General features: G+C 47.8%; 1 protein-coding gene across 5 annotated transcripts; it reads right to left on the reverse strand.

Moving 5' to 3' along the window:
* Nucleotides 1–1,594: 1,594 nt before the first annotated feature.
* On the reverse strand, nt 1,595–22,593 carry LHX9 (LIM homeobox 9). Of its 5 annotated transcripts, XM_087733744.1 has the most exons (7): nt 22,465–22,593; nt 22,108–22,233; nt 16,350–16,468; nt 14,421–14,623; nt 13,168–13,523; nt 7,479–7,681; nt 3,002–6,259 (listed from the first exon to the last, which is right to left on the reverse strand). In XM_087733744.1, the coding sequence occupies exons 3-7, from the start codon at nt 16,464–16,466 to the stop codon at nt 6,002–6,004; spliced, it is 1,137 nt and encodes a 378-aa protein (XP_087589870.1). In that variant the 5' UTR covers nt 16,467–16,468; nt 22,108–22,233; nt 22,465–22,593; the 3' UTR covers nt 3,002–6,001. The 5 variants fall into 5 exon arrangements, with proteins under 5 accessions (XP_087589871.1, XP_087589870.1, XP_087589868.1 ...); XM_087733742.1 differs by lacking the exons at nt 22,108–22,233; nt 22,465–22,593 and adding an exon at nt 17,746–17,974; XM_009474419.2 differs by lacking the exons at nt 22,108–22,233; nt 22,465–22,593 and adding an exon at nt 17,102–17,134.
* Nucleotides 22,594–23,522: the final 929 nt, after the last annotated feature.

Here is a 23,522-nt window from a genome sequence, read left to right on the forward strand (position 1 = left end):
ACTTAAATAAATATGAAAGTACTGGTTATCTGAAGGCAAGACAAGGATATGTATATAGGTATGTGTCGAGATAAGTCTGTGTCAAGTGAGAAGTGCAGAAGAATTGTTCAGCATTGCAGAATAACTGAATAAAGTCTCTGACACTATAGTAGCTTCTGGAAATTCCAGTAGTATAATGTGTACCCTGTATTTGGGTGAAGGAGGAAGAAATATTTTGAAGTCAATTTAATGCATGTGCCAGGTGCTTGGATTAGCAGCTCTGAAGAATGAAGTCCAAAGCACAGAGCGGCCTGGCTGTCCTATATATTCTGTCTTATTCTGAAGGTTATGCTTTCTTTAGAGACAAGAGAGTAATTTAATCTCCATGTTCATTCAGCTCCTGGCTCAAAGCCCACAGAATCGGAGAAAGAATATTCACCAATTTCAGCGGGCTGCGGTGTCAACCTTCTGTCATTTGACCTGGTCCTGCGAGCCATTTCTGTGGTGACTAATTCTGAGTAAGATGTTCTAGAACTGCACAATTTGGCTTCTTTTTCAAGAACAGGAGTGCAAAGAAATGCTGTGTCTAGACGTGGACATGTATCCACTAGAAAGACCCCAAACACCTTTCTGACTTGCAACAATCCTGAAAACCTAAATTTGTCTTGCGTTCTCTCAAATTTTGTCTGAAATTATTCCTTTCTTTTCTTTCTCATATAATGCTGCCCTTTCAACATGTTTACTGTCTTAATGCAGGAGGCAGATCTTTATCTTTCAAAAAATTTGGATTGGCTAATGCAACTAGTCAGGTAAATCAGAGCACTATGTGCAGGACTATGTCCAAACAAAGAATAGTGTTGTTAAGAAAAATCAAACCTTAATGTTTCTAATCAGACATGGAGAAATAAAATTGTCCTGGTTTTACTTTAATCAATGATGATTTTGCCCTTGACTTCTGTGGAGCTAGTATTTCAACAGGAACATTTAATTAATTTATTTTTCTGATTTAAATCAGGTAAAAAAGGAGCACATGGACAATAATTTAGACTAGAAATATGTCTGTAAGTATTAAATCATGGGGAGAAGGAATCCAACTTATTAAAGAATGTGGTGATCTACAAAAGAAAAATTCTAGTACATAGGTTTTTTTCTTGGCCCTAAACACCACCAAGTTCTTTACTGATTTGAATAATTAATGTTTGTAATATTTTCCTATGGACAACAGGGGGAAACCGCATTATGGCTGTGACACAAATAATTGCTTTGCTACATTTACTTACTTTCTGCAGTGATAAGTACGCATAAGGCTCAGTTTAAGAATTTCACAATATACTTAAATTTCTGATCAAGCTGATTTGAATTAAGTCCACCATGCTAACCTTTTTCAATAGAACTTTACAACATACTATAAAACTGTTGTTTAAACAATGCTTCCCATAATTGCCACCAATAAATGATACTTTTATTGCCACTAGAACACTCTTGGTTACCGGTTTCCAGAGATCGCTGCAGTAATCTGTATGTAACTTTGTATTATGTTGTTAATAGTTGTATGGTTTTCTTTTTAGAATTCCAAAACTGGAAAAGTTTAAGAAAACATGCAAAATGCTGAGGATACACGTAAGTGAAATATTTAATGTCCATCATTCATAAAAGTTACATTGTTTACACAGGGTTCATTAGTATATAATAAAAATGTCATCTTAATGAAAGATTTTCTGGCAAGTCTTTTATATGTTAATTTGTTTAACATATGCTTTGGCTATACAGCTAAATAGGAATATATTTTAAAAAATCTTTCTGCAAATAGTTGCTTAACAGTTACAAAACCTCATTACTAAGCATTGGTTATTGTTACATTTGCTTGTTGGCTTGTAAAAATCATCTGTGATTTGGACTGGAAATCTTTTTGTCCAAATCTTTTTGTCCAATCTTTTGACCAACTTTTTGTAACATACTTGCTCATTGCATAGTGACCATGTAAACAGCTCAGGGATCCACAAATTATATTCTTGTACTCTAAAAGTCATTGAGGATTTTACATACTGTACTGCTTATGTTTTCTTAGATTGATGAAGAATTTGGGGATTGTTTTATTGTTGATGTTGATGGGAATTTTTTTTTGAAACATGTCAGTTTTATACAAGGAGTTAAAAAATTAAAAAGTTAACACCAAAGGAAATAATTTTACACTGTGCAACAGTATTGCTACCTCATTCTTTGTGATTTTAGATATATATAACATATTGGAACTGCACTGTACTGCTTCTTTTCAAAAGAAAAGTTTAAATTAGTTGGAACAATTAGCTATGTGTTTACATAAAGTTAACTATGTTTGCATCAAATAAAATGTTTATTAATGAAAGCTATTATACAAGAAACATCAAAGAGAAATTCATCATACAGAAATGTACACTATATGTGACAGATGGAAAAGTGCATGCAGATTTGTCGCATTTAAAAATAAAAGAATTCAGAAACAATAGTACTAAAGTTACTGGGTTTTGATTCCTAAGATCTCGAATGAGTGAAAAGTTCTCTTTGAATTTACAAAAATCCATTTAACAGATATGACTAGTACACATTAGCAAGCAAGTGGAATGAATGCACTCAGATTTTATTTTACAAGTACTTGTGCTTGACAAATGTGATTTTTTTTTAAAGAAAAGTTTTCTTCGAATATGGGCTGGGTAGATTGCTGCCAGGTTGCTCTGGTTTTATACAGTTTCTCTAAATTTGTTTTTAATACCACACAATTTGTTGAAGCCTTCGGTTCTGTTAATTAGACACCATAAAATAACATATGTTTTGTTAACATTCAGGAAATGACATCAAGTCTTTTATTTTTATTTTTTGGCTCAATAGATTTTTAAATGTATGATTATCATAACCTAATATTGTCTTTGTCTTCACTGCAGTGGATTTCCGATCAAACTTTTCCCCTTCTTTTAATACTTTAGGGAATTTTCAAACGTCGGGATGTTTGGCTGTAATGCCCCATGATTTGTTCTCCCTGAAAGAAATCATAGTGACAATTTATTAAACTACAGAGCAACCTGGCTTTTCAGGGTCTGCAATTCTATTTTGTGTTCAATATACCTAGCATTAAATCTTGATTCATTTCATCATATTATTTAGGTTATATTTGTCATGCAATTACTTTAGCTGCTAGTTTTCTGGCTTTTTTAGAGATCTAAGACAGGGTTTCAATATCAAATCAGTGGGGCATTACTTTGCATGTTCAAAAAAGGGGGTTAAAAGGCTAAAATCTAAATTGCACCAGCAGTAGCATATACATTGAATATGAAGAAATTGAAAACCTAAGAAGGAACCATATTTTAAAATATTTAAAAGGCCGTGTTTCCGTGTTTAATACCAGTTGTTCACCCTAAAAGCAAAGAGACACACTGGTACATGTAGACTTCAAATTAAAAAAAAAAAAAAACCAAAACAAAACTGATGGGAAATAAAACTCCTTAGATTCGAAATGGTTTATTCACACAAATTTAATAGGATATATCACAATTGTTTGGTCCATAAATATTTAGGGGAAATAGTTTCTATACAATGCATTTATCAATAAACAAAGAAACATGGACAATTTTGCTAGACCACTTACTGTACTATAAACACGAAGCTCAATATATAAGATTATTGGATTTATCAACTATATCTGAAAGAGTGCACAACTGCTTTCTATGACATGTTTGTCCCCTCTAACAGGATACACCATAAAAAGAGTTTCAGAAATAAGAGGTAAAACAGTACAAAACTAGTGAGGTGTCAAAAGGGCTTAAAACAGTTAATTTAACAAACAACACATATATCCTGATTTTTCACAAACTTACTCCCAAGGTATATCATAAGGCACATAGTAGAACTGAGTTTTAATTAGTCTACTTAATAAAGTAGATCTCTAGTACCATATATTGTTCTGTCAAAGAACAAAATTTATAAGTATCAATATTTTTACCTGTAAAAGTGTATTAATAAAGATCTCAGCCTTACCAAGGTCGTTTGGTCTGGTTAGTGGTAAATGCCCATAAGGTAATAGAAATAGGAAAAGTCAAGATTTAATATCCGTAGAAGATGATAACCATACTTGCTAAATATATAATGGCAAACACACCTTTCTTCTATTACAGTGTTAACATCTCTTCCATCATCTTTTTTTAAAAATAAGCTACTTTTCTGTGCTAATTTTCTAAAAACCCTGAGCAAAAATTACAATAATGCACTTTAATGTGGGCAGTGAACTGTCAATATGTAACCACACATTTATACAGCCAAAAAGGACACCTTTAAAATATATTAAATAGCCACTTTGACCATCAAAAAAGAGATTTGATGGTGTCTAAAAAGTGGGGTATATGTGCAAAGTTATTCTTAACAATCCACTAAAAGCAAGACATAGATCTTGACTGGTTTTTGTTCGGTTTTGTTTCTGAGACTCTCCACAATCTAATTGGTGTTCAACTACAATAAAAGGATACAAATGAACATTCACCACTGCCCAGACCATTCAGACTTTTAGCTTAAATAAAATTAAAAAAAGAAAGATCACTATTGTAAACTAAGAAATGTATTCAGATCAGCATCCACAAGGCTTTTGAGTTTATCTGCTTTAAAATTATTCACTGCCAATTCCCATTTTTATAAGAATTTTTGCTAACATTTTTTCTTTTATACAAAGTTTAAAAAGTTAAAGTATGTGTTAGAGATATTAATGAACTAAAGGTTTTAAGTTCATGTGTTAAACAAAGTGTCTGGTACAATCTCAGGAAACATCTAAAGTAAATTCAAAATAGTAATGAATAAATTGTACTGAGATATTTTCCTTAAACACCTTAATAAATTATATTTTGCTTATTTCCATTTCCCTGAAAAAATTATGATTTATCAAAACTCATTTTAACAGTACACATGCATACGTCTTCTTGGAAATTATTTTTGTGCTTGCTAAAGTAGCTGGGCAACCTCCTGCTTGCTTTAATGGAACGGCATCGAGGCCGTGTAGTGAACAGCACTTATTTTTTTTTAATTCCAAATCAGAGCTGCTTGACAGACAAAAATGAAAAACCCTCCCTATGTGATATTTCAGATCAGTAGGACTCCTCACTTGAGTTGTTATTCTGCTGTTATTACTTTAATAATATCCCTACAGGAGTGAGCTCATTCTGGAGGACGTTTTCCGGATCTTGCCTCCTTAATGTACAGAACACAAATTTGGAGACCAACAGCCTGACCCTGCCACCCTCACCCGCATGCACTCTCATCACTGGGTCTCTCTCTCCAAGCCTTCCATCCAGGCACAGCTTTCAGTGGTGGCCAAGGACATCCCAGCTGGGTGAAGAACTGGCAGAGGAGCGTTTAGCTACCCCAGTGAGACTCCCCAGTGCTCAGGGAGGGTCAGGCTTGTGACTAATGCATTAGAAAAAAGCACTGGCACTTGCAGTCTGACTGTTTCAATTATTAGTTTAATTTGTTTTGTATTTATTTGTCAACATTTAAAAAATAAATCATACAAAACTTTTAGATGCATTATAAAAATAAAATGAAATTTGGGGTTCTTAAATGCTGTACGTGAACATACAATCCTGAAGCAGCATTCTTTTGGTTATAATTAAACTGATTTTTATCTGGTTATCAAGGAGGGAAAAGAATCTTCTTTTTTTTTTTTGTGGTAGGAATCATTTTTGTCAAGGTTCTGGAAATAAGTAACATACAATTTTAAGAGGCACTTATTAGAATGATTCATAAACTTCTCTTCAGTTATTTGATGAATTTAAAAAATTTGAGTACAATTTAACAACCATAAATGTTCATTTATTATAGCAACATATTACTTCAAACTCATTTGCCAAGTGGCTGCAGATGCTACACATCAAGCTGTTTATTTTCCCAAATATTTTGTGGGTTTGTTATTTAAAAAAAAAAAAGCTTGAAAATAATAAAAATAATAATTATAATAATAATAATAAAGAAGAAGAGTAAGAATTAAAAAAAAAAAAAAACTGAAATGTTAGAAAAGGTTCGTTAAGGTAGTTTGTGAGGGGCTCCCGGATTCGTGGCTGTCCAAGTTAGAGGTCACTGATGTCACTACAGTGATAGTGGGATTGGTCAGGTCTGTTAAAGTGGTCGCAGTGCCGGGTGGAGTGAGTGCGCCGCTGTCTGCTGAGGGCGGTGCCGGAAGTGAGGTGCCATCAGCTTTATCGACACCCCCATTCTCCTGCCGCAAAAGGTTCCTTCTGAATTTGGCTCTTGCGTTTTGAAACCAAACCTGCAAACCAATCCCAATTGATTTCTTTACCGATGCTTGTTTTGTTTTGCTTATTTTTGTCTTTGTTCTTGCTTTTAAGTCATTTTTTGATGTTTGTTTTTGTGTGGCAAATCGACTAAGTCACTCTACAGCTTCATTTGCTACTGGTGGTACTGACTCTTTCACAGGCGGGACCCTGCATACAAGGCCCAGCGCTATGGGCGCTCACGGGAACGTCGCAGCCCCCAGTGTGCAGACCTCATAGAGCAGTCATAAGAAAAATCTGCTCACTCACTCACCCAAGGAAAGCAACTTTGTTGGTGGCCATGTAGTGTATTCTTGGGTTGGGTAGGTTTCAGGTCAAGACACATGATAAAGATTGAGGTGAAGAGTGAATGAGCAGATTTTTACCAAGGCGGAAAGTTTGTCTTGATCATTTTAAAGGACTGAAGAGGAAGGAGGGGTAATTACACCACCCCTGTCATACAGATTGTTGATATGGGTCACCTAGTCTTTCTGTTCTGTCAGATTCACTGAAAATGTTTTAGGTGACATGTAACACGGACAAAGAATTGCCGCTAATATATTCTCCTTCTATCTCGATCGCTGCCCTTCGTTGGCACTCTGCATATAATACCTCGCTTTAACGTCACTGAGCTAGCACACACCATATAGGGTTTGTTTTTAATGATGTAATTTGCTAAGCTGTCCTTCACAGGGAAGGACTTTTTACTGTGTAGGCCCTTAACGATAACAGTTGTCTAACAGGCATCGAGAGAGGGAGTCGGCTGGTCCTGGAGGATCATATTGGTCAAAGCTTGCTTCCTGCATATCGGGGGATCTGCTCACTGAGGGGCCACATTAACTACTTCAGGGGAGCCCAAAGGCTTCACCCAGTGTGTATAAAATGAGTAGTTTTGCTACCTCTACCTTAATAAGGTCACCACAGAGAGACTACAGATCCCAGGATATCTACTGGGTTGGTAGACTCTGAAGACAGTTTCCTCATGTTGAGGATGCAACTAACTACAAATCACATTTTAGTATTTGGCTGCCTTGGGGCGGTAGGGCATACATTCGGCACTCCTGCCATGTAATACCATACCCCTCTGCACACCCGCTAGGGACACACCTAGCAAAAGTATTTCTCTATATATCGCTATCGTTACACATAAGGGAAATGCGAGTGACTGGCAGGGGTAGGGGAAAATTCTGTCAAGCCTGTGATGTGGCTTCTTACCTGCAGAACTCTCTTGGTCAGGCCTGTTTTCTGGGCAAGCTGCTTGAGGTCCTTGGCATCTGGGTTGTGGTTGATAGCAAAGTAGGACTTCATGGTACGAAGCTGGTGGTGTTTGAAGGAGGTGCGCATGCGCTTTGTCTTCTGGGATGGGGGATAAGGCTGCTGGTCTCTGTCCAGGTGATCTGCCTCATTCTCGTTACAACCTGTGCAGTAAACAAAATGAAACAAGGAGTTAGTGGCCATGCATCCAGTAGGATGAATGAATCAAGGCAAAAATCTTGAGTTTGGAAGGAAGTAAGCAAGCAAGCAAGGAAGGAAGGGCTAAGATGGTGCAAGGATAAGTACAGATGTGGTAATCAAATGAGACAAAAAAGATCCAGAAGATGACCTTTTCCTATTCTTAAAACATGCTATGTCCCCTGGGCCTGTACCTACTAAGGGCAGACTTAACAAGTTCTCTCTCCTTTGGCATTTGTTTTCAAACAAGTCTTTTCCCTGTGGTGATGGTTTTGCTTTGGGCATTCAAAGAGTCATTTGAAATCTCATTCAGATTTTGAAATCTCACTCATTGAAACACTCTTAGCTTGAGAGAAGAATAAAGGTCAAACGAGCATTTTGAATGTTCCTGAGCTTTTCCCCCAAATCACAAGCACCTATAAAAAGAGACGTACAGCAGGAAAGTTTGTTATGACAGTTCATCAAGGAAGCATAAAATCTGGAGGTTTTTGCTGATAAAATAAATGCTTTTGGACTCTGCCTGGGAGTTTATATGAACTGCTCAAAGACCTTCATCTGTAAAACATGTCTAGAAAGCAGTTGCATCAAGGCTTGATTCAGTCAGTCAGTCAGCAGTAGCTCTTAGTTGGTACTGATTTAGGATGTTTCTATAAGCAACCAACTAGTGGCGAAAAACTTTTTTATAAAAGAGTTTCCCTGCTTTCCCTGATTCAGGATTTTCAAAGTGTCTATGAAAGATGAATTTGTTTCAGATTACACTTCTATGGGTGTGAATTGTACACAAGACTTGCAGCTGTTCAGGGACTGTGGCATCATTACTTCATTGGGGAAAGGAAAGACAGTATTGGCAAAAAAAGTAAGACAGACATCTACATTTTTCTTTTCAGCTTAAAAAAATTGGGTTACCAAATTATAGGATCACATTTTATAAAGATAGCTCAGTCACACAGGAGAAAATTAATGGTGTCATCATAGCAGGGAGTATTAATTAAAGAACAGCTAATTAAAAATGTTTCAGAATGTCTGTAAACCAGACCAAGATTCATTAGTTGCTCATTTGAATTTTTGAACTGCTTTCCAATAGTTACTAGATTATTTTCTAGGCCTAGTTGATCCCTATTTCTAAAAAGAGAGAGAGAAGGAGAAAGAGGGAAAGCACACACTACAGAGAGACTGATGTTGACAGTGCTATAAACAGAGGCAAAGCAACTTGAAACCAGGAGAATATAAAAAGCTTCTTGAAGGTGTTTTCTCTTTTGAATAAGACAAGTCAACATGAACAGATGCTGGTAAGACAACACTTTGACAGAAAATCAGGTGAATATTTAATTATAGCTAGATTTGCTTCTAGCCTTGGGAAGAAGTATATCTGCACTTTCAAACAAAGTAAGCTGACACTTCTGAAAATACCAGGAGTTGAAAGTTGCCTTAAAAAAAGTTTCAGACCAGATTTGGATTGTATTTACTACTTGTTTTCACAAGCAATCACACTGCCTTCAGTCAAACTACGTGGGCCATAACTTATGAGCTGACATAAATCAGAGGAGCAGAATTCAGTCCTCAGGTTTTACTTCAGACAGTTGCAAGCTGTTTGTTTGTGTTGTTTTCCTTGGGTCGCTCAGGTTTACAGCAGCAGCGCGAACTTCCTCGGGCTCCTCTGTCCTGCTTACTGTCTTTGTTTCTGTGATCTACTTTTTTGTCTGCGATCTACTTTATTTTGGCTTTTATTTTCCAGAGAAAATGGGAAGAGGGCTCCAAGCATCCTCAGACGATCCTAGTTTATACAATGATTAGCTCACTCTCTATTTTACATGGGTGAAACAGCGTTCCGTGGTTTGGCCACATCTTAGAGCAGAGTTTTACACTATTGCCTGGAGAACTACAGGGAAGCAAAAGATCGGGCAAGACATTATTGCTCATTTCTTTGCAGCGGGATCGGGGGGTTGTTTAATTTTGCTTTGGAAAGAGCTAGAACAGTTTGCTTTTTATTGCCAAGAACTCTTCAAGTGAAGTCTTCATACTTTTTCACACACGCACACACACATACATATAATGAAATAAAGTAAACAGCTCTTTGAGCAACAGCTGTGTAAAATATTTTCCTAGGGAAATCTTCTTCACCATCTCATTTCTATATCCTGTGGGCTGTAAGTCAACACAGTTTCCCTCAAAATACATATTAATTCTATGATATAGGAGGTAATGTAGAGAAAGCCTTGAATGTTTTAAGTACTTTTGAACAGTTTCTTCCATTTTTCACATTAATTCCAGACAGCTCGCAAGTATGAATGGCTTTTACCTCATAACATTTTGAGTTATTTATTGTTGTGTTTCCACTTTACAACCGAGGAGCTGAGAAACAGAAATTAAACTACTAAACAAAATACCGAATAGAAAAGCTGTTGTAGATCCGGCAGCAGAATCTGATTTTCCATTCTGGCCCTGTGCTCAGCTCCCCTCAAACAAAATGTGCGCACAAATCTGAGCCAGGTACTGCCCGATCGCTTGTGAATACACATATGTTTATGCTCAGCTTGGCGAAGTAGTTAGCTTAATCAGAGTTTCGTTTTTAAAGGTCGGATTCGTTTTCCGTAGCGGCTTGCCACATCGGTAAGGACACCCCAGGGCATGACTGTTTCGGCAGGATACCGCCTTGGTTTACTGGGGAAGTTAAATTCGTGGCTCTCACCGCACAGGGCGCGACAAGAGTCAACTTTTGCTACGACTGAGAAGTTGTCCGCTGAGAGGCGGAGCGCTGCCTCCCGGCTCGGGCGTGCTTCAGCGCAGGCGGGGGATCTGCGGGTCAGGGCTGCGCCTCTGCCCCTCGGCTCTCCTGCCCGAGACCCCGGCCCCGGGGAGCCCGGGCCGGGAGGGGAGGGAGGGGAGAACCGCGCCGCTGCGCGCCGCGCTCCCCCGCCGGCTCCGCGCTCCCCCGCCGGCTCCGCGCACCTCGGCTCCGCGCTCCCCCGCCGGCTCCGCGCTCCCCCGCCGGCTCCGCGCACCTCGGCTCCGCGCTCCCCCGCCGGCTCCGCGCTCCCCCGCCGGCTCCGCGCTCCCCCGCCGGCTCGCAAGCCCGAGCCGCCGCGCCGGGCCGCGCCGGGCAGGTTGCGGCGGGGCTGTCCGCCGTGCAAGAGGGCAGCGCGGCGAACGGCCGGGGGAAAGCGCCCGCCTGCGGGCTGCGGGGTGGGTGATGGGGTCCTGCTCCAGATCCTGCCCGCCTCCCGCTTCTGCCTCTGAAGGCGGCAGTCGCGTATCCAACATTTAATTTTCTGTGGACTGGTTGCCCTTTGTAAATGATTACGTGCAAGAGCAGTTACTGAATCACAGGGCAGGGAACGAAAAATGCGTGTAGGAAAGCGGCTGCCAATTATTTGGAGATTTTTTTTTTTTTCTTTCGAGAACCGATTTCTTCTCCTGCAACTCGTTTCGTAACTGCCAGAGATTCGTTTTCCTCCCCCTGGGTCTGGAGCGCAGCGGGTCAATGGGCTGGAGCCGCTCGCACCGGATGCACAGTTTGGCTGCAAACTGTATTTTCTCGAGACCATGTGTCAGCCCGCGACACTGCTAGATAATACTTTTTGAAAAAAAATCACGGCCCTAACAGGTCAAATTTCTCAGCCAGCTAGACCGAGTCCAAAGCATCAGATGAGAGCGGCTTTCCCCCCGCCTCCCCCTCCGTTGCCCGGAGGATTCTGTGAGATCTCAGCGAAGTGAGCTGTATTTCCGTAAGGGGTAGTGCTTTTTAATCTCGTTCGGAGTCAGTGGTACACCTTATATGCCCCGTTGTTGCAAAGAAAGAGAGTTTTAAGACGAGCCCACAAAAGCTGTGATGGCGTTCGCAAATCATGTCTCTCTGGAGCCCTGACCTGAAGTTTAAGGGGTGTTTTAGCACATCCACAACTTTTCGTCTTTCCCTAGTTTCTGCTCCTGGTTCTAACGATAACTTTTCCCTAGGAATATTTCCGTTGAGGGGTGCGGGGCATTTGGGCGATGGCGCGCGGGTCAGAGCTAGCAGAGAGCGCGGGGTGGGCGCAGGGCGAGCCCACCCGTGGCAGCCGGCACGGGGCGAATCCCGCCTGCGCTACAGGTTCCCTTTTCCCGAGCAGCTTTCAGGATTGATTGGAAACCGCTCCGTAGCCAGGGATTCCAATGTCATCTTCAATTAACAAGGAACAATTAGCGCAGTGATTACCCTGGCTCCAAGGTCTACGCATCAGAGGAGATGAAATAGCCTCGCACAGCTACCCGGTTCCCAGCTAGAGCCGGTTTCAGAGGCAGCCCCGGAGGAGGTGCCGGGGGAGGGATGGAGGGGGTGGCGGGGGGGGATTGCTTGCGAATCTCAATGGCGGCGGGTTGAACTTGGGTGGAGGGGAGAGAGCTCGGGGCCGAGAGCGGTGCGCTTTTATCGGCCTGCCTTTGTCGGAAGGGGAGGCCCTCACCCCTCTCCCGGCTCGGCCAGCGGCTCCCAGCGCCCCGCCGCTGCCCGGACCGGAGCCCCCCGCTCCCTACCCCGGCCGAAGGGCTCCCCGCTTCACAGGGAAACACCTCGCACCTCTCTTGCTGCCCACACCCTTCTTTCCTCGTTACCGTCCATGGGGAGCTTAAGTTTCGCTAAAATCATTTCTGGAGCGGGTAGCTTGTTAACTCGGATTTACCCTTACTGCGTTCGTCTTCCGTCTAATGAAACGCCGCTTAAAGTGCTTGCTCATACCTGAAACTCCTTTACCTCTGGCCCCTAACACTGTGTGTTTAGGCACGGTTTGGCTACTTCAGTGACTGGAGTTGGGGAAGAAATTTAATACGGGGCAACACTTGTTCCTTTCCTACCGTTGAGAGAGCAGAAACCATTCTCCTTAATTACGTTTGTTAGGGCTTAGTTACAGGGAACAACATTTATTCGTTGGCCTCTTGTACAGTTTGATCGTTTATGTGCCAGTAAAACAGGATTATTTAGCCTGCAGAATTAATTACTATAAATTGAATATCTATATCAGGTTATGTGCATACTGCAGTGGTGTTGTGGCAGCCATATACTATAACTTTTATTCTATTTTTTTTACTGATCCGCTCGGTTACTTCTAATTTGAGGTCTAACTGGTGAAGTGCTTTTTGCTAATAGATAATGATAACAGTATCTGTGAGGTTCCTATAGAGAAAGAACGCCGTGGTTTTGGGGTTGGGAGGGTTTTTTTCCTTTTCCTTTTTTTTGTCTTTACCCTGGGAAGTGGCTAAGTTTGGGTATTTGACATTAATAGGCAAAGACAGGCTTTGAGGAGGACTGCTGTTAGCTTTCCTGCAAACGCTCCAACCCTCAGAGGGCTGTTTGTTTGATTTTCCAATGGTTAAGCAAGACTTGGCCTGGCCGAGTTACTCGCGCACTGCCTAGCTGAGGGGAAGCCCGAGAACCCTCTTCTCGGAGGAGCGGGAGGGAGGCTCGGCGTGCGTTTCCCACCTGAGTTGTAGTTGACGATGTCCACTCCCAAGGCAGGGCTCTTCCTTTTCCTGGGCCTCCCCTTCTGGACGGTGCCAGTGCCGTTGAAGTAAGGCAGGGCCAGCCCTCCACTCTTGGCAGCCAGCTCGGTGTAGCTCAGCTGAGGGGGGTATTCTCCTTGCAAAAGGGACTCGAAGTGAGCCCTGCAGTAAACCAGGTTGTCCTTCATGCCAAAGTGATCGCCTGTGGTCAGAGTCTTGTTGCAGGTGGTGCAAGTGAAGCAGCTCAGGTGATAAACCGACTCCCTGGCTCTCATGACCATTTCAGAGGCTGAGATCCCAAGGTGGCAGCGGGCACATCTCTGCACGGAGAACCTTCTGAAGGAAACAGAAAAGTGGGCATCAACTAGAAAGGAAAAGGCAGACCTTGCCCCAGGGCCGCCCACCTTCCCTCCCGGCCGCGGGAGGTCGGCAGGGAGCCCGGCCCCGCCGGGTCGCGCCCTCCCCGGCCCCAGGACGGCCCTTGCTGCCGGCTGCGGCCCCGGCCCGCCTGCTGGCGGGGCTCCGGCTCGTCGGGAGCGCCGCCGGGGGCCAGCACTGGGGTCCCCAGGGCAAACGCCCTGCACTTTCTGCCCGGCTGACCTGTTCGCTTGGGACTTTCGCACCAGCCCTGCCGCTGCCCCTGCGCATGAAGGAAGCCGGGCCGGGCTCCCCGGGCCGGGCCAAGCCGTCCCCGCGCTCCCGGCACTCGTGTAAAGACGAGAAGGGCCGCGGGGAGCTGAACCCCGGGAGAGCCGAAACGCACGGGTAAGGAGTGCCCGCTCCCGGGGCCCGGCCGCCTGGCAGCCCCGGCGGGGCAGCCCCGGGGCTGGGCAGAGGGCGGCGGGCTCCGCCGCTGCTCGCCGCCCCTCCCGCCGCGCCAGCCCCGGGGCCGCTCCCCGGCCCGCTGAAAAACCGGCAAGCTGCGGGCAGGGGGAAACTTTCGTTGGGTCTTACGCTGGTATCTACGGAGGGAAACGGCAGAGCAGCGGGAGACCCGAGGTCTTCTCCTTCGCCTGTTTGTGCACCGCCACACATGCTCAATCGGCGTGTCCCCTGCCCATCCGTTCAGTTTTCAAACGTGCGAGACTTTTCGGAGGGGACACGTTTCAGGATTAAGGAATCGCTGACTGAGAAAAGCTACCTTTGAAAGCCCGTGTGGAGAAAAGAGCGTTTCGGTTCGTAATGCCTTGTGAGGGGATGTGCTTTTGAACCCACGGGGACTGATTGCTGTACCTGTAGTAATCCTCCTTGCAGTAAATACTGCCGTCCTTGGCAAAGCAGGTGAGTTCTGACTCCAAAGCCAGTTTACATTCACAGCACTTAAGACACCTGAGGTGCCATTGTTTGTCAACAGCCAGCAGGTAATATCTGTCTGAGATCTTCCCTCCACAACCAGCACACAAAGCAGGCTTCTCGGGGCTCATTGGGGGCATGTTCTGCAAAACAACCACACCACAAGGGGATGAGACAGGGAGAGAAAGACAGGCAGGCAGCCCGGGCTGGGGACGGCGTCCTGCGCGGGGCCCGGGGCTTGTACAGAGGCTGCTCCCCGGGACCAGGCTCTGCTCCCGGCGGGAAGTTTGAGGGGGAACCGGGACCATCCCCGCTAGGAAAGTATTAACCGCGATTCAGCTTTCGTGTTTATCCCATTAAACCGCTCCTAACGATCTAATGTCATTTCAATATGTGAAGGCAACTGATCAGGCCTCGGTAAGAAAAGCGGAGCCCATTGTTTTCTGAGGTCCCCAAGTTGAAGTCTGTGGCTTCCCCGTTACTTTGGCGGTTCAGTCTCGGAGCGCTCCACCGGGACGGCGTTTGCAGGCAGGAAAATGCCGGTTTGCTGCACCAAAAGTTCATGGCAGAGGGTGCAGGCTTGCCCCGCGCTTCCGGTAAATTTTCCCCCGTGCTTAAACCAGCCAAAACCCCGTCTCTAAAGAAAACCAGGCCATTCAAAACAGAAGTAAGAGAAAGGAGACAGGTGAGTGGTGTAGAGACCAGCGAACGCTCGCCACCCCGGCCAGGGACGGGGAGGGAAAGGTGGCACAGGCTGGTTTCAGCTAAAACTAGCACCTTTTCATCGGCAAACTTGGCAAGTTCCCGTTAGTCTGCTCCCCACGAGGAGTGTCGCTCGGGACAAAGGCAGACGGAGGGACGGCGGAGACAAAAGCTCTGCCGTGAAACTTGGGGCAGCGTTTGCCGATAAAGTAACGGGGGGGGGGGGGGGGGGGGGGGAATCCTGAACATCTGGTTCTAAAGTCGCAACTGTTTTAAAGTGGCAACTCCGCATTCATTTTCCAATCTAAAGTTGTGTTCTTCTCCCCCCCCCCCCTTTTTTTTTTTTGCAGCAATTGAAAAGGCGAGTTGAATTTACATTGCAAATCCTCATATAACAAAGCGGGAGTTTATTTAAGAGAAAGGGGAAGGACCCTGCGGCTCAAAGCCCTAAAGCAGCTTTCCAGGCCGTTACTTTGTGCGCGGAGCCTTGCGTGCCACCGGCGGAAGCCCTACAAGTTGGAGAAAGGGGGAATCTGGCTTTGCACAAAACACAGCGTGGCACCCGCGTTCTCCGCCGTCCGTTAGTGCATTTATGAAGACTTTGGTCCTTTGACTAATAAAAGAGGAGATGTTACTGCTAAGCAAAGCAGTCGGCGGGCACAGCATTCAGAGCGAGCGGTGCCTCTTTGTGTCAATCCCACACTTCAGACCAAAAATGGTTACGAAAAGTAAGCGGTCGCGGTTTGCGGTTTAATTTAGGAGGTGCCGGGAGGGCAAAGCAAATAAAGTACACCTCCGAAACTCCCGCTGCAGCCCTGCTCGGACGGGGCAGAGCGGCCGCAGCGAGCCGAGCCGGGGCAAAAGGCTGCTTCGCTGTAAGGACTGAAACCCCGTCCCTGCTGCGATTTAAAATATTTCCCCCCGTTGCTCCAGAGAGCACACGCGACGACATTGATCAGGCAAAGGTGTAAGGGAGCCCGGCCAGCACAGCCCCCGGCATTACGGGCGGCTTCACGGGGAGCCCCGGGAGGGTCTCTGCAAGCAAGGGGTGGCAGGGAAGGGGCAGGGGGAAGCAGCGCCTTTCTCCTCCCCGAAGCCAGGGTCTGTCCCGGCGCGGGCCCGTGCTTGCAGGGGTTCCCTGTCCAAGAGTGCCGGCTCCTTTCTTACCGTTTCTCGGCCGTTCATCTGTCCCCCTTTGGCCAGGCGGGACTCGGTCTTGGATCGCCTCTCCATCTCCTCCATGATTCCTTGGATATGGCCTCCGGAGATCCCGTGGAAAAGCATGGCTGGGGGACGGAAAGGACAAGTATTTTCTTCTGCTCTGCACCCCACTATTTCCATATACAGACCCCAGAGTCTTTAGATCATCCAAAATGTTTACACCGAGGCGCACAGCGCAGGGAGGGAGGTTGCAATAGGAGCTTCTCTTTGCACAAGGACCGAGGGCTTCCTGAAGATGTGCGGAAAACAAACAAGGGGGAGAAAATGTAATAATAATAATTAATTTTAAAAATAAAATAATAAAAGCGAGCTAAAGGGTCTGTTACTGCTCTGGAGAGCTGGGGCTCCTGACTGGCGAGACTTGGACCGGGGGCAGTAGAATCGGTCGGGAAAGGATATAGTTTTGAATACAAAGAAAGCAAAAAGAAGTGCTATTTTCAGCAGTCCCTGGTTGCTTTAAAGTTCCCAGTGCCTGTAGGTTGGATTTGGGACTGCTGCTTTCCGGAGCTCTGTCCAATTTGTTAAGAGACTAAAGCCAGCCCATTTTTGATAATTTAGTAGGAGGAGTTCTCTCCCTTGCGCTGCCACTGATTTTTATTCAGACAACAAAGACCTGTCATACTCCTCTCAACCCCCAGTGATGGGCAAGCAGTGACAAACATTGCAGTCGGGGCTGTGGGTGGGGTGGGCTTTATTACCTCCCCCAAACACGGAGTCCCGGGAGTTGGCGGCGACGGCGCCCGGCGAGGGGCAAGGTGGCCCGGGGGCCCCGCTCCCCCCCGGGGCCGCGCCGCTCCGCGCCGGGGGAAGCTCCGTTCCGCGGCCCCTCGGGCTGGCACCGCCGCGCCTGGCTCCGCCGGGGGCAGGGGAGAGGGGGGAGAAGCGCCCTTCTGGGGCAGCCGAGGCGGGACGGAGCGGCCAGACCGCGCCCCGCGCCCCGGGCCCGGCGGCGGCGGAGGGGGTGGTCGGGCGGGACGGCGGGCGGGGGCTTCGGAGGCAGGAGGGCACGGCGTCGCCCGCCCAGGTCCCGGGCGGATCGAGCGCCGAGCGGGGCTCCACCCGCCCTGCCGCCGCCGGGAGCAGCAGCCCCGCGGGACGCCGGCCCGTGCCGGCAGCAGGACCTCCGGCAGCCGCCGCGGGCAGCCTGCCGGGCAGCCCCGGCCGCCGCGGGGCGGGCGCGGAGCGGAGCGGAGCCGCCCTCCGGGGCTCCCTCCCCTCGCCCGCTCCGCGGCTGCGGGCTGCGAGCGATCGTTGTGTGCGGGGGACTGGGCGATGCATTCCTTGCCGGCTAACCTCCCTCCCTCTGCTCCCCCTCCCCTCCTTTTCCCTTTTTCCTACTTACTTTTCACACCACTCTTCCTTGCCTTCCCCTGGAACAGCTGCCGGCTGTTTCCTGACACCTCGATCCCTACTGAAGGATCTTCCTGGCGGCAGTTCTCCGCTCCCGCTTCCCCGGGGGACGCTCCACACCAAACCCGAGCGCGACTAGTGAAAGAAGTACCCCAGCCCCCACTTCCTTTCCAAAGCATCCCAGAGACATCCTCAGGGGCTCCTCCAGTCACCTCTTCCATGTAACCCAAGATTCAGGCAGCCAGTTTCCTCCCTTCTCTTTCCCCCTAAATAGCTAAAATTAATGTTATTTGCAGATTGAATGTTGCTGCCTTCCTCCGAGTGCCAGAATACAGCTCATAAAACAAAATTTCACACAAAGATGAAGGCAATCAAGTGAAATAAGCCGGGATTTTTTTTTTTCTCTGTTGGCACACTAGACCCTGGACAGCAGGGCTGCTATTTACTGTAAGTAATGTAATTAGCCCTTTTGGATGGAAATCAATGTGTTGTATGTGTGTGTGTGTTTTAATAAGAGAGTAATAGCTATAAAACCGACGAGACTCAAAGGGGTAAGGGAATCTCCCTTAGAACGGGTAGATCCCTCCACAAGCCGCAGTCTCCTGCAGAGCGCTCCCGGTTTGGGGAGGAAAAAAAAAAAAAGAAAAGAAAAAAGGGGGAAAAAAAGAAGAAAAAAAATCGGGGGGGCGGGCGGAGAGATAGGCTTTCCTTGGAGAAAACAAGTCAATTAGCACAACAAGCCATCAGGAAAAAATAAACAAGGTGATTCAATCCGGGATACGGGAGCTGTTTGCGCGGGATCCCCCTCCTTCCCGCCCTCCCTCCGCGGTGCCCCGGCTGCTCCGGGGGACGGGCGAAGTTCCTTCCCTCTCACCCCCAAATCCCGCCGGGGGAGCGGGAGCCGGGCCGGCAGCCCACGCCGGGCAGCGCGGCCCGGGCGAGCCGGCGGGACGCGCGGCGGGGACGGCGGCTTTGCCGAGTGCCGCGGGGCCGCCTGGGAGGGAGGCGGGGAGGGAGGGGGCGGCGCGGGGGCTCGGGGGAGCGGCCGCGCCCCGGGAGGGGGTGACCCCTCTGCCAGAGCGGGTGACCCCTCCGCGGGAGGGTTCGCTCCCCGCACACCCTGCGCCCACCAGTTGCCACGGGCGTGCGCCTGCCTGGCGTGGGTGACGGCAACGGGTGCTGCCGGCAGAGGTGAGCAATCTCACCTAGAGAGACGAGTTTATTTCTATATATTTCCATATAATCTTTCCCCTCTACCGGCACGTTCAGGGTTTGGTTTTGTTTTGGTGGGGGTTTGTTGTTTGTTTATGTGTTTTTCCTTTGAACGAAATGTCCCTTTATTCCCGTCCAGGTATTTTGTCAGGGGTAACTCACCCTGCCTCAGTTTTGCGTTGCGCCTGCCCTCTGGAAATGGTCTGCGTCTCCCGTGGCGCCCGTGTTGCCAAAGACACCCCGGCGGGTGCCGGGCACGGGCACCCGCCGAACCCCCCCGCGGCCCGGGCCGCCCCTGCCCACCCCTCGGAAGGGCCGCCGCCGGCGGCAGCCTGTCCCTGCCGGGCCGAGGACGGCCAAACTCATCGTGCCCGCTGGGAGCGGGGAGAGGAGGGGTTTGGGGGGAGGCCCCGGGCCCGGCTCCCTCCCGGGCGGCTGCTGCGGGGAGGCTGCGCCCCCCGAGCGGGCTGTGCCCCCGCCCCGGGCCCTCCGGGTGCGGGCACCTCTCCCTTCTCTCGCCTCGTCTGACATCGGCTGCCTTGGGGTCACCGAAACGCTACCCGCAGGTGCAGTGGCACAGCGTCGGTCCGAGCCAGAGGCACCAAAAGTATTGCCAAATTCCCGTCCCTGTCTACCTTAGCTCGACGGCGCCGTTAGGACTAATTGGGCAGACTCATAACAAAACTCAGAAATGACTAAACCTCCTCCGGTTGGGCACACTTAATTAATTAGAGGGTCCTTTCTTTCTGCTCCATCAGGTACGGTTAAGGATACGCTGGTAGCTACTGCTGCTCCAGTAAAGAAGGCCAGGGCTTTCCAAGGCGTTTTCTGACTAACATCCTAACGTTGGCAGACCACTGCTTACCTAAAGGGACACTAAAAGTTTGTTGCTAGCATCAAACGTGACTTCTCCGTTTCCAAAAGGCCTGTAGGAGATCAAGGTAAATCTGTTTCAGTGTTCCCGAGATCTCATTCCTCGCTGCGGGTGGAAGCTCGGCTGCCCTGAGGCAGGCTGCTAGCGAGAGGTTGCCGTTGCAGCACGAGGGCCCGGGTACAGTTTGGGTGGTTGGCTCGGGGAGGGGAGGGAACAGCTCACGCAGAACACGACAGGGAATCTACATTCCAAATCGACCGGTTTATCCCTTATGAATCCGTCCGCATTAGCACTTCGCCTCCGAAGGCAGTTTCTCATTGCAGGGTGCTTTTATCTCCTTTCGCCGCAGCGTTTTGGGAAGGATATCTGATGTGCAGTATTCAGAATATTTTAGGGACACGACAGGCTCTCTCGGGTTTTTCCTTTCTGTGCGGCTACACCCGGACTCCCCGAGCTAATGAGGCTGAGGGGGAACGCACCGCTGTTGAGATTTCCACAGGTAAAAACCTTTGCCCGCTCCTCGCCGCGGCCCGACGCGGGCGGCAGCGCTCCCGGCGGCGGCCCCGGCCCGGCGGCGGCCCCGGCCCGCCGCTTCCCGGGCGCTCGCTGAAGCCGTTTCCACCCTGGTAATTAGCATCTGCCCTGGACAGATTTCAGCATGCGGTCGCTGGGATCCGCTTTGCTATAGAGCCCTCGTTCTCCCCGGCCACGGGCTCCAGTCTAAAGCCTATTACAGCGTGAACGATCTTGTGTTTAGTTCTGAGGGTTTAGGACAAGGTCTACATGCAAATTAATAATTGACCAACAATAATTAGAAGAAAGGGGAGGGTATTGAGGCGGGGGAGGGGGTGGGGTGGGTGGAGAGGAGGGGGCGTCCTTTAAGCAGAAGTGGTTTGGGTTTAGGCTGTCCTAGAGCAGGCCGCGGCTTGCTCCGGGCTGCAGGCGCCGGGGCAGCCGCCTCCCGCCGCACCAGGGCAGCAAAACTTCACACCGGCTCCGTCAGGTACCTGAACTTTTCAAGACACGTCCAGTATAATCATTTCCAGAAATATAAAGCGCCTAGTGATAACAGCAACAGGATTACGATCCTGTTGCCTGCGAGTCGGGCGGTTAAAGCCAGGTCTATTTTTAAATCCTAACGCTATTTTCTGCTCTGCGAGCTTGCGGTGGAGTACGGTGCTATTAACGATCAACCTCATCCCTTTGTGAAGTCCGCGGCTCGTACAAGCCATCTAGACACAAAGGAGGAAAATCTGAATAGATTTACATCTCTCGGCGGTGGCACCAAGTGTAGCTGATGTCGTGTTCAGCACTTAAGTGGCTTGCATTTTTTTTAAAAAGCCCGACATGGTTTAAAATTCCGCTCTGGCGTGAGAAACAACACATTTTACCGTCACCATCTTTTTCCCGCCTGGAGTCCTCCCGGGCGTACCGTGGCCCAGCTTTGGAAGGGAGGAGGCCGGTGCCCGGCAGCCCGGGCTCGGACGCCACCGGCCCCCCTGCCCCAGCCCGGCGGCGCGGGGAGGCTTCAGCCCTGACCATCATCGAATCCTAACCCCCACACCTCCAGCGTGCTCCCGCCTCCCGGTCATCGGGAAACGTCTAAATTAAGCCACGTATTCATTTGCTTAAGGAGATGATATTCAAATAATAAGCAATTAGGTGCTTGCATAGTAATCCCAGCCACACGTCTCCATAGCCCAGCGCCGCGACTGACCACAAACAAGTGATCACACAGCCAGAAGAAAGCAGGAGAGGCAGATTATTGTCTAACACGAAACTGTTCACCGCCAAGGACCTCAGCATTGTTAGCTTCTTAGTTGTCTGACATTAACCGTAATCGTATCTGCACTCCGGTTGTAATTAAGCCGTTGGAAATTATCATGTTTTGCTGCTTTTGGAAAGGACTCCTTTACAACCTAGATTCACAGGCAGGTGAAAGGAGCCATTCCATTAAAAAAAAAAAAAGAGAGAGAGAGAGAATATTAAAAAAAAGGAAGAAAAAAACACAGGGTTTTTTTGGGTTTTTTTGTTGGTTTTTTTTTTTTTTTTTTTTTTTTTACTGAACCGAATGGCTTAGTCTTCCCAGGCTGCTATTTTTCTAAATTAAAACACAGATGCACCAAATGTTGTCTGCGAATACACCTGGGGAAACGACCATTCTGTGTTGTTCAAAAAAACCCCACTACGCCAAAAAAACACCCCGCAAATGCCATCCGTGAGGTCTAAATAGCTGCATTGCTAGGAAAGACTCATGTAGGAGCTTACCTTGAGACCTTAGAAGCTTCTTCCAAAATTGTACCCTCCTTAATGAGTGATGGGTTTTGGATGGAGAAGAGACGCAATGATCTAGCCAGTAGATGGAGGTTGTTCCTTGTTCCTAGCAGAGGATCCCTATGTTAATTAAAATAAACAAGCTGCTTGGTGGAAAGATTTTTTTCCCCCCTCTCTCCCTCCCCCCCCCCCCCAGCCTCTAATATAGAATTGACGTGAATTTCTAACCTCTGACCTCTCCCCAACGTACACTTATACCTGCCTTCTATTTTTTGTTTGTTTCGAAATATTTTCCAAAAGAAAATAAATAAATAAAGAAGAAGAATGAATGAAAGCAAAAATAAATCCCACCTCTCAATTTTGGCTGGTTTGCTGGATTTTCTTGATTAGCTGTCTCAGCTCCTCAGTAATCAGGTGAGGTGTTAATGGGGAGCTGGTTGTAAATAAAACTAATAAAGCAAAGAACATATTAGGAAATTAAAAAAAGGCGAGGACTGAGAGGCTGCTAAAAATATTGTAGCGAGCTGAGCGTTTCCCCATCATGCCGTTTTTTTCGTTCTGTGCTTATTCACAGCTGAGCAGCAAACCCCGTGTTGTTGCCATCTCTCCACATTTTTTTTTTTTTTTCAAATCGCACTGAACCAGCCATGGACTGCATCAACCCTTCCCACTTTCATAAAAAGCCTCTCAAATGGAGTCACTAAACAGCAAACTTCAGCCTGATCTGATGTGATATGATATACGGATTCATGGAGCAACCTCGCTTTGCCAAACCCGATGAAACTGTGAGTTGTCATGCAATACTACGCAGTCAAACCTGGGATAATTGTAAAAGTGAACCCAATTTAACCCATTAGAATAAAATCAGATGCCAAGATGAATCGGAATCATTGCTTCTTAGGTGACAGTACTGATGACAATTGATCCACCGGCTCAAAACAATAGAAAAATAGAGGGTCGGGAGTCGTTCCTCGCACTCGGAGCCTCCCACCCCGGGGGGAGGCGCGGAGCCGGCGGCCAGGCGGGAGCCCGCTGCGGCCGGGCTCCGGAGGGGCTGCGGCCGCGCCTCTGCCGGCGGCCGCGGAGCGGCTCTCGCCGGAGGGGCTTACTGCAAGGGCCCTGTGGCCGGGGAGCCGCTTCGGGAGCGGGAACGCGAGGTGACTTCTCGCTTCGGCTTTGTTTGCCTGTTTCTCTTAACTCCTGTGACAGTTGCAGTCCTTCTCCCCTGAGCCGTGTGACCCTTAGGTCTGCGTGGCCAGCTTGGTAATCTATTAAAAAAAAACAACAAAAAAAAGAAAGCAAGCAAGGGATGCTAATGACCTTCCTTGCGGTTGGTCAGGGAGCGGAGAGCCGGCGGCGTGCGGAGGAGGCAGGGCTCTGCTCCCCGCCGCGGTGCGCACCCGCGGGCG

The sequence above is a fragment of the Nipponia nippon genome, unplaced genomic scaffold, assembly GCF_047370975.1.
Source record: "Nipponia nippon isolate SJK-2023a ecotype South Korea unplaced genomic scaffold, ASM4737097v1 scaffold_5, whole genome shotgun sequence".
Classification (NCBI taxonomy): Eukaryota; Metazoa; Chordata; class Aves; order Pelecaniformes; family Threskiornithidae; genus Nipponia; species Nipponia nippon.

Bases quoted from the DNA above. Each gene is read 5' to 3' on its own strand.
- LHX9 (XM_087733742.1), bottom strand. From the start codon at position 17,974: ATGGAAGAGGTGACTGGAGGAGCCCCTGAGGATGTCTCTGGGATGCTT. The intron at 14,624-16,349 runs GTAAGAAAGGAG...GTTGTTTTGCAG, and splicing joins AGATGAACGGCCGAGAAACG to AACATGCCCCCAATGAGCCC. The intron at 13,524-14,420 runs GTACAGCAATCA...TGTTTCCTTCAG, and splicing joins TGCAAGGAGGATTACTACAG to AAGGTTCTCCGTGCAGAGAT.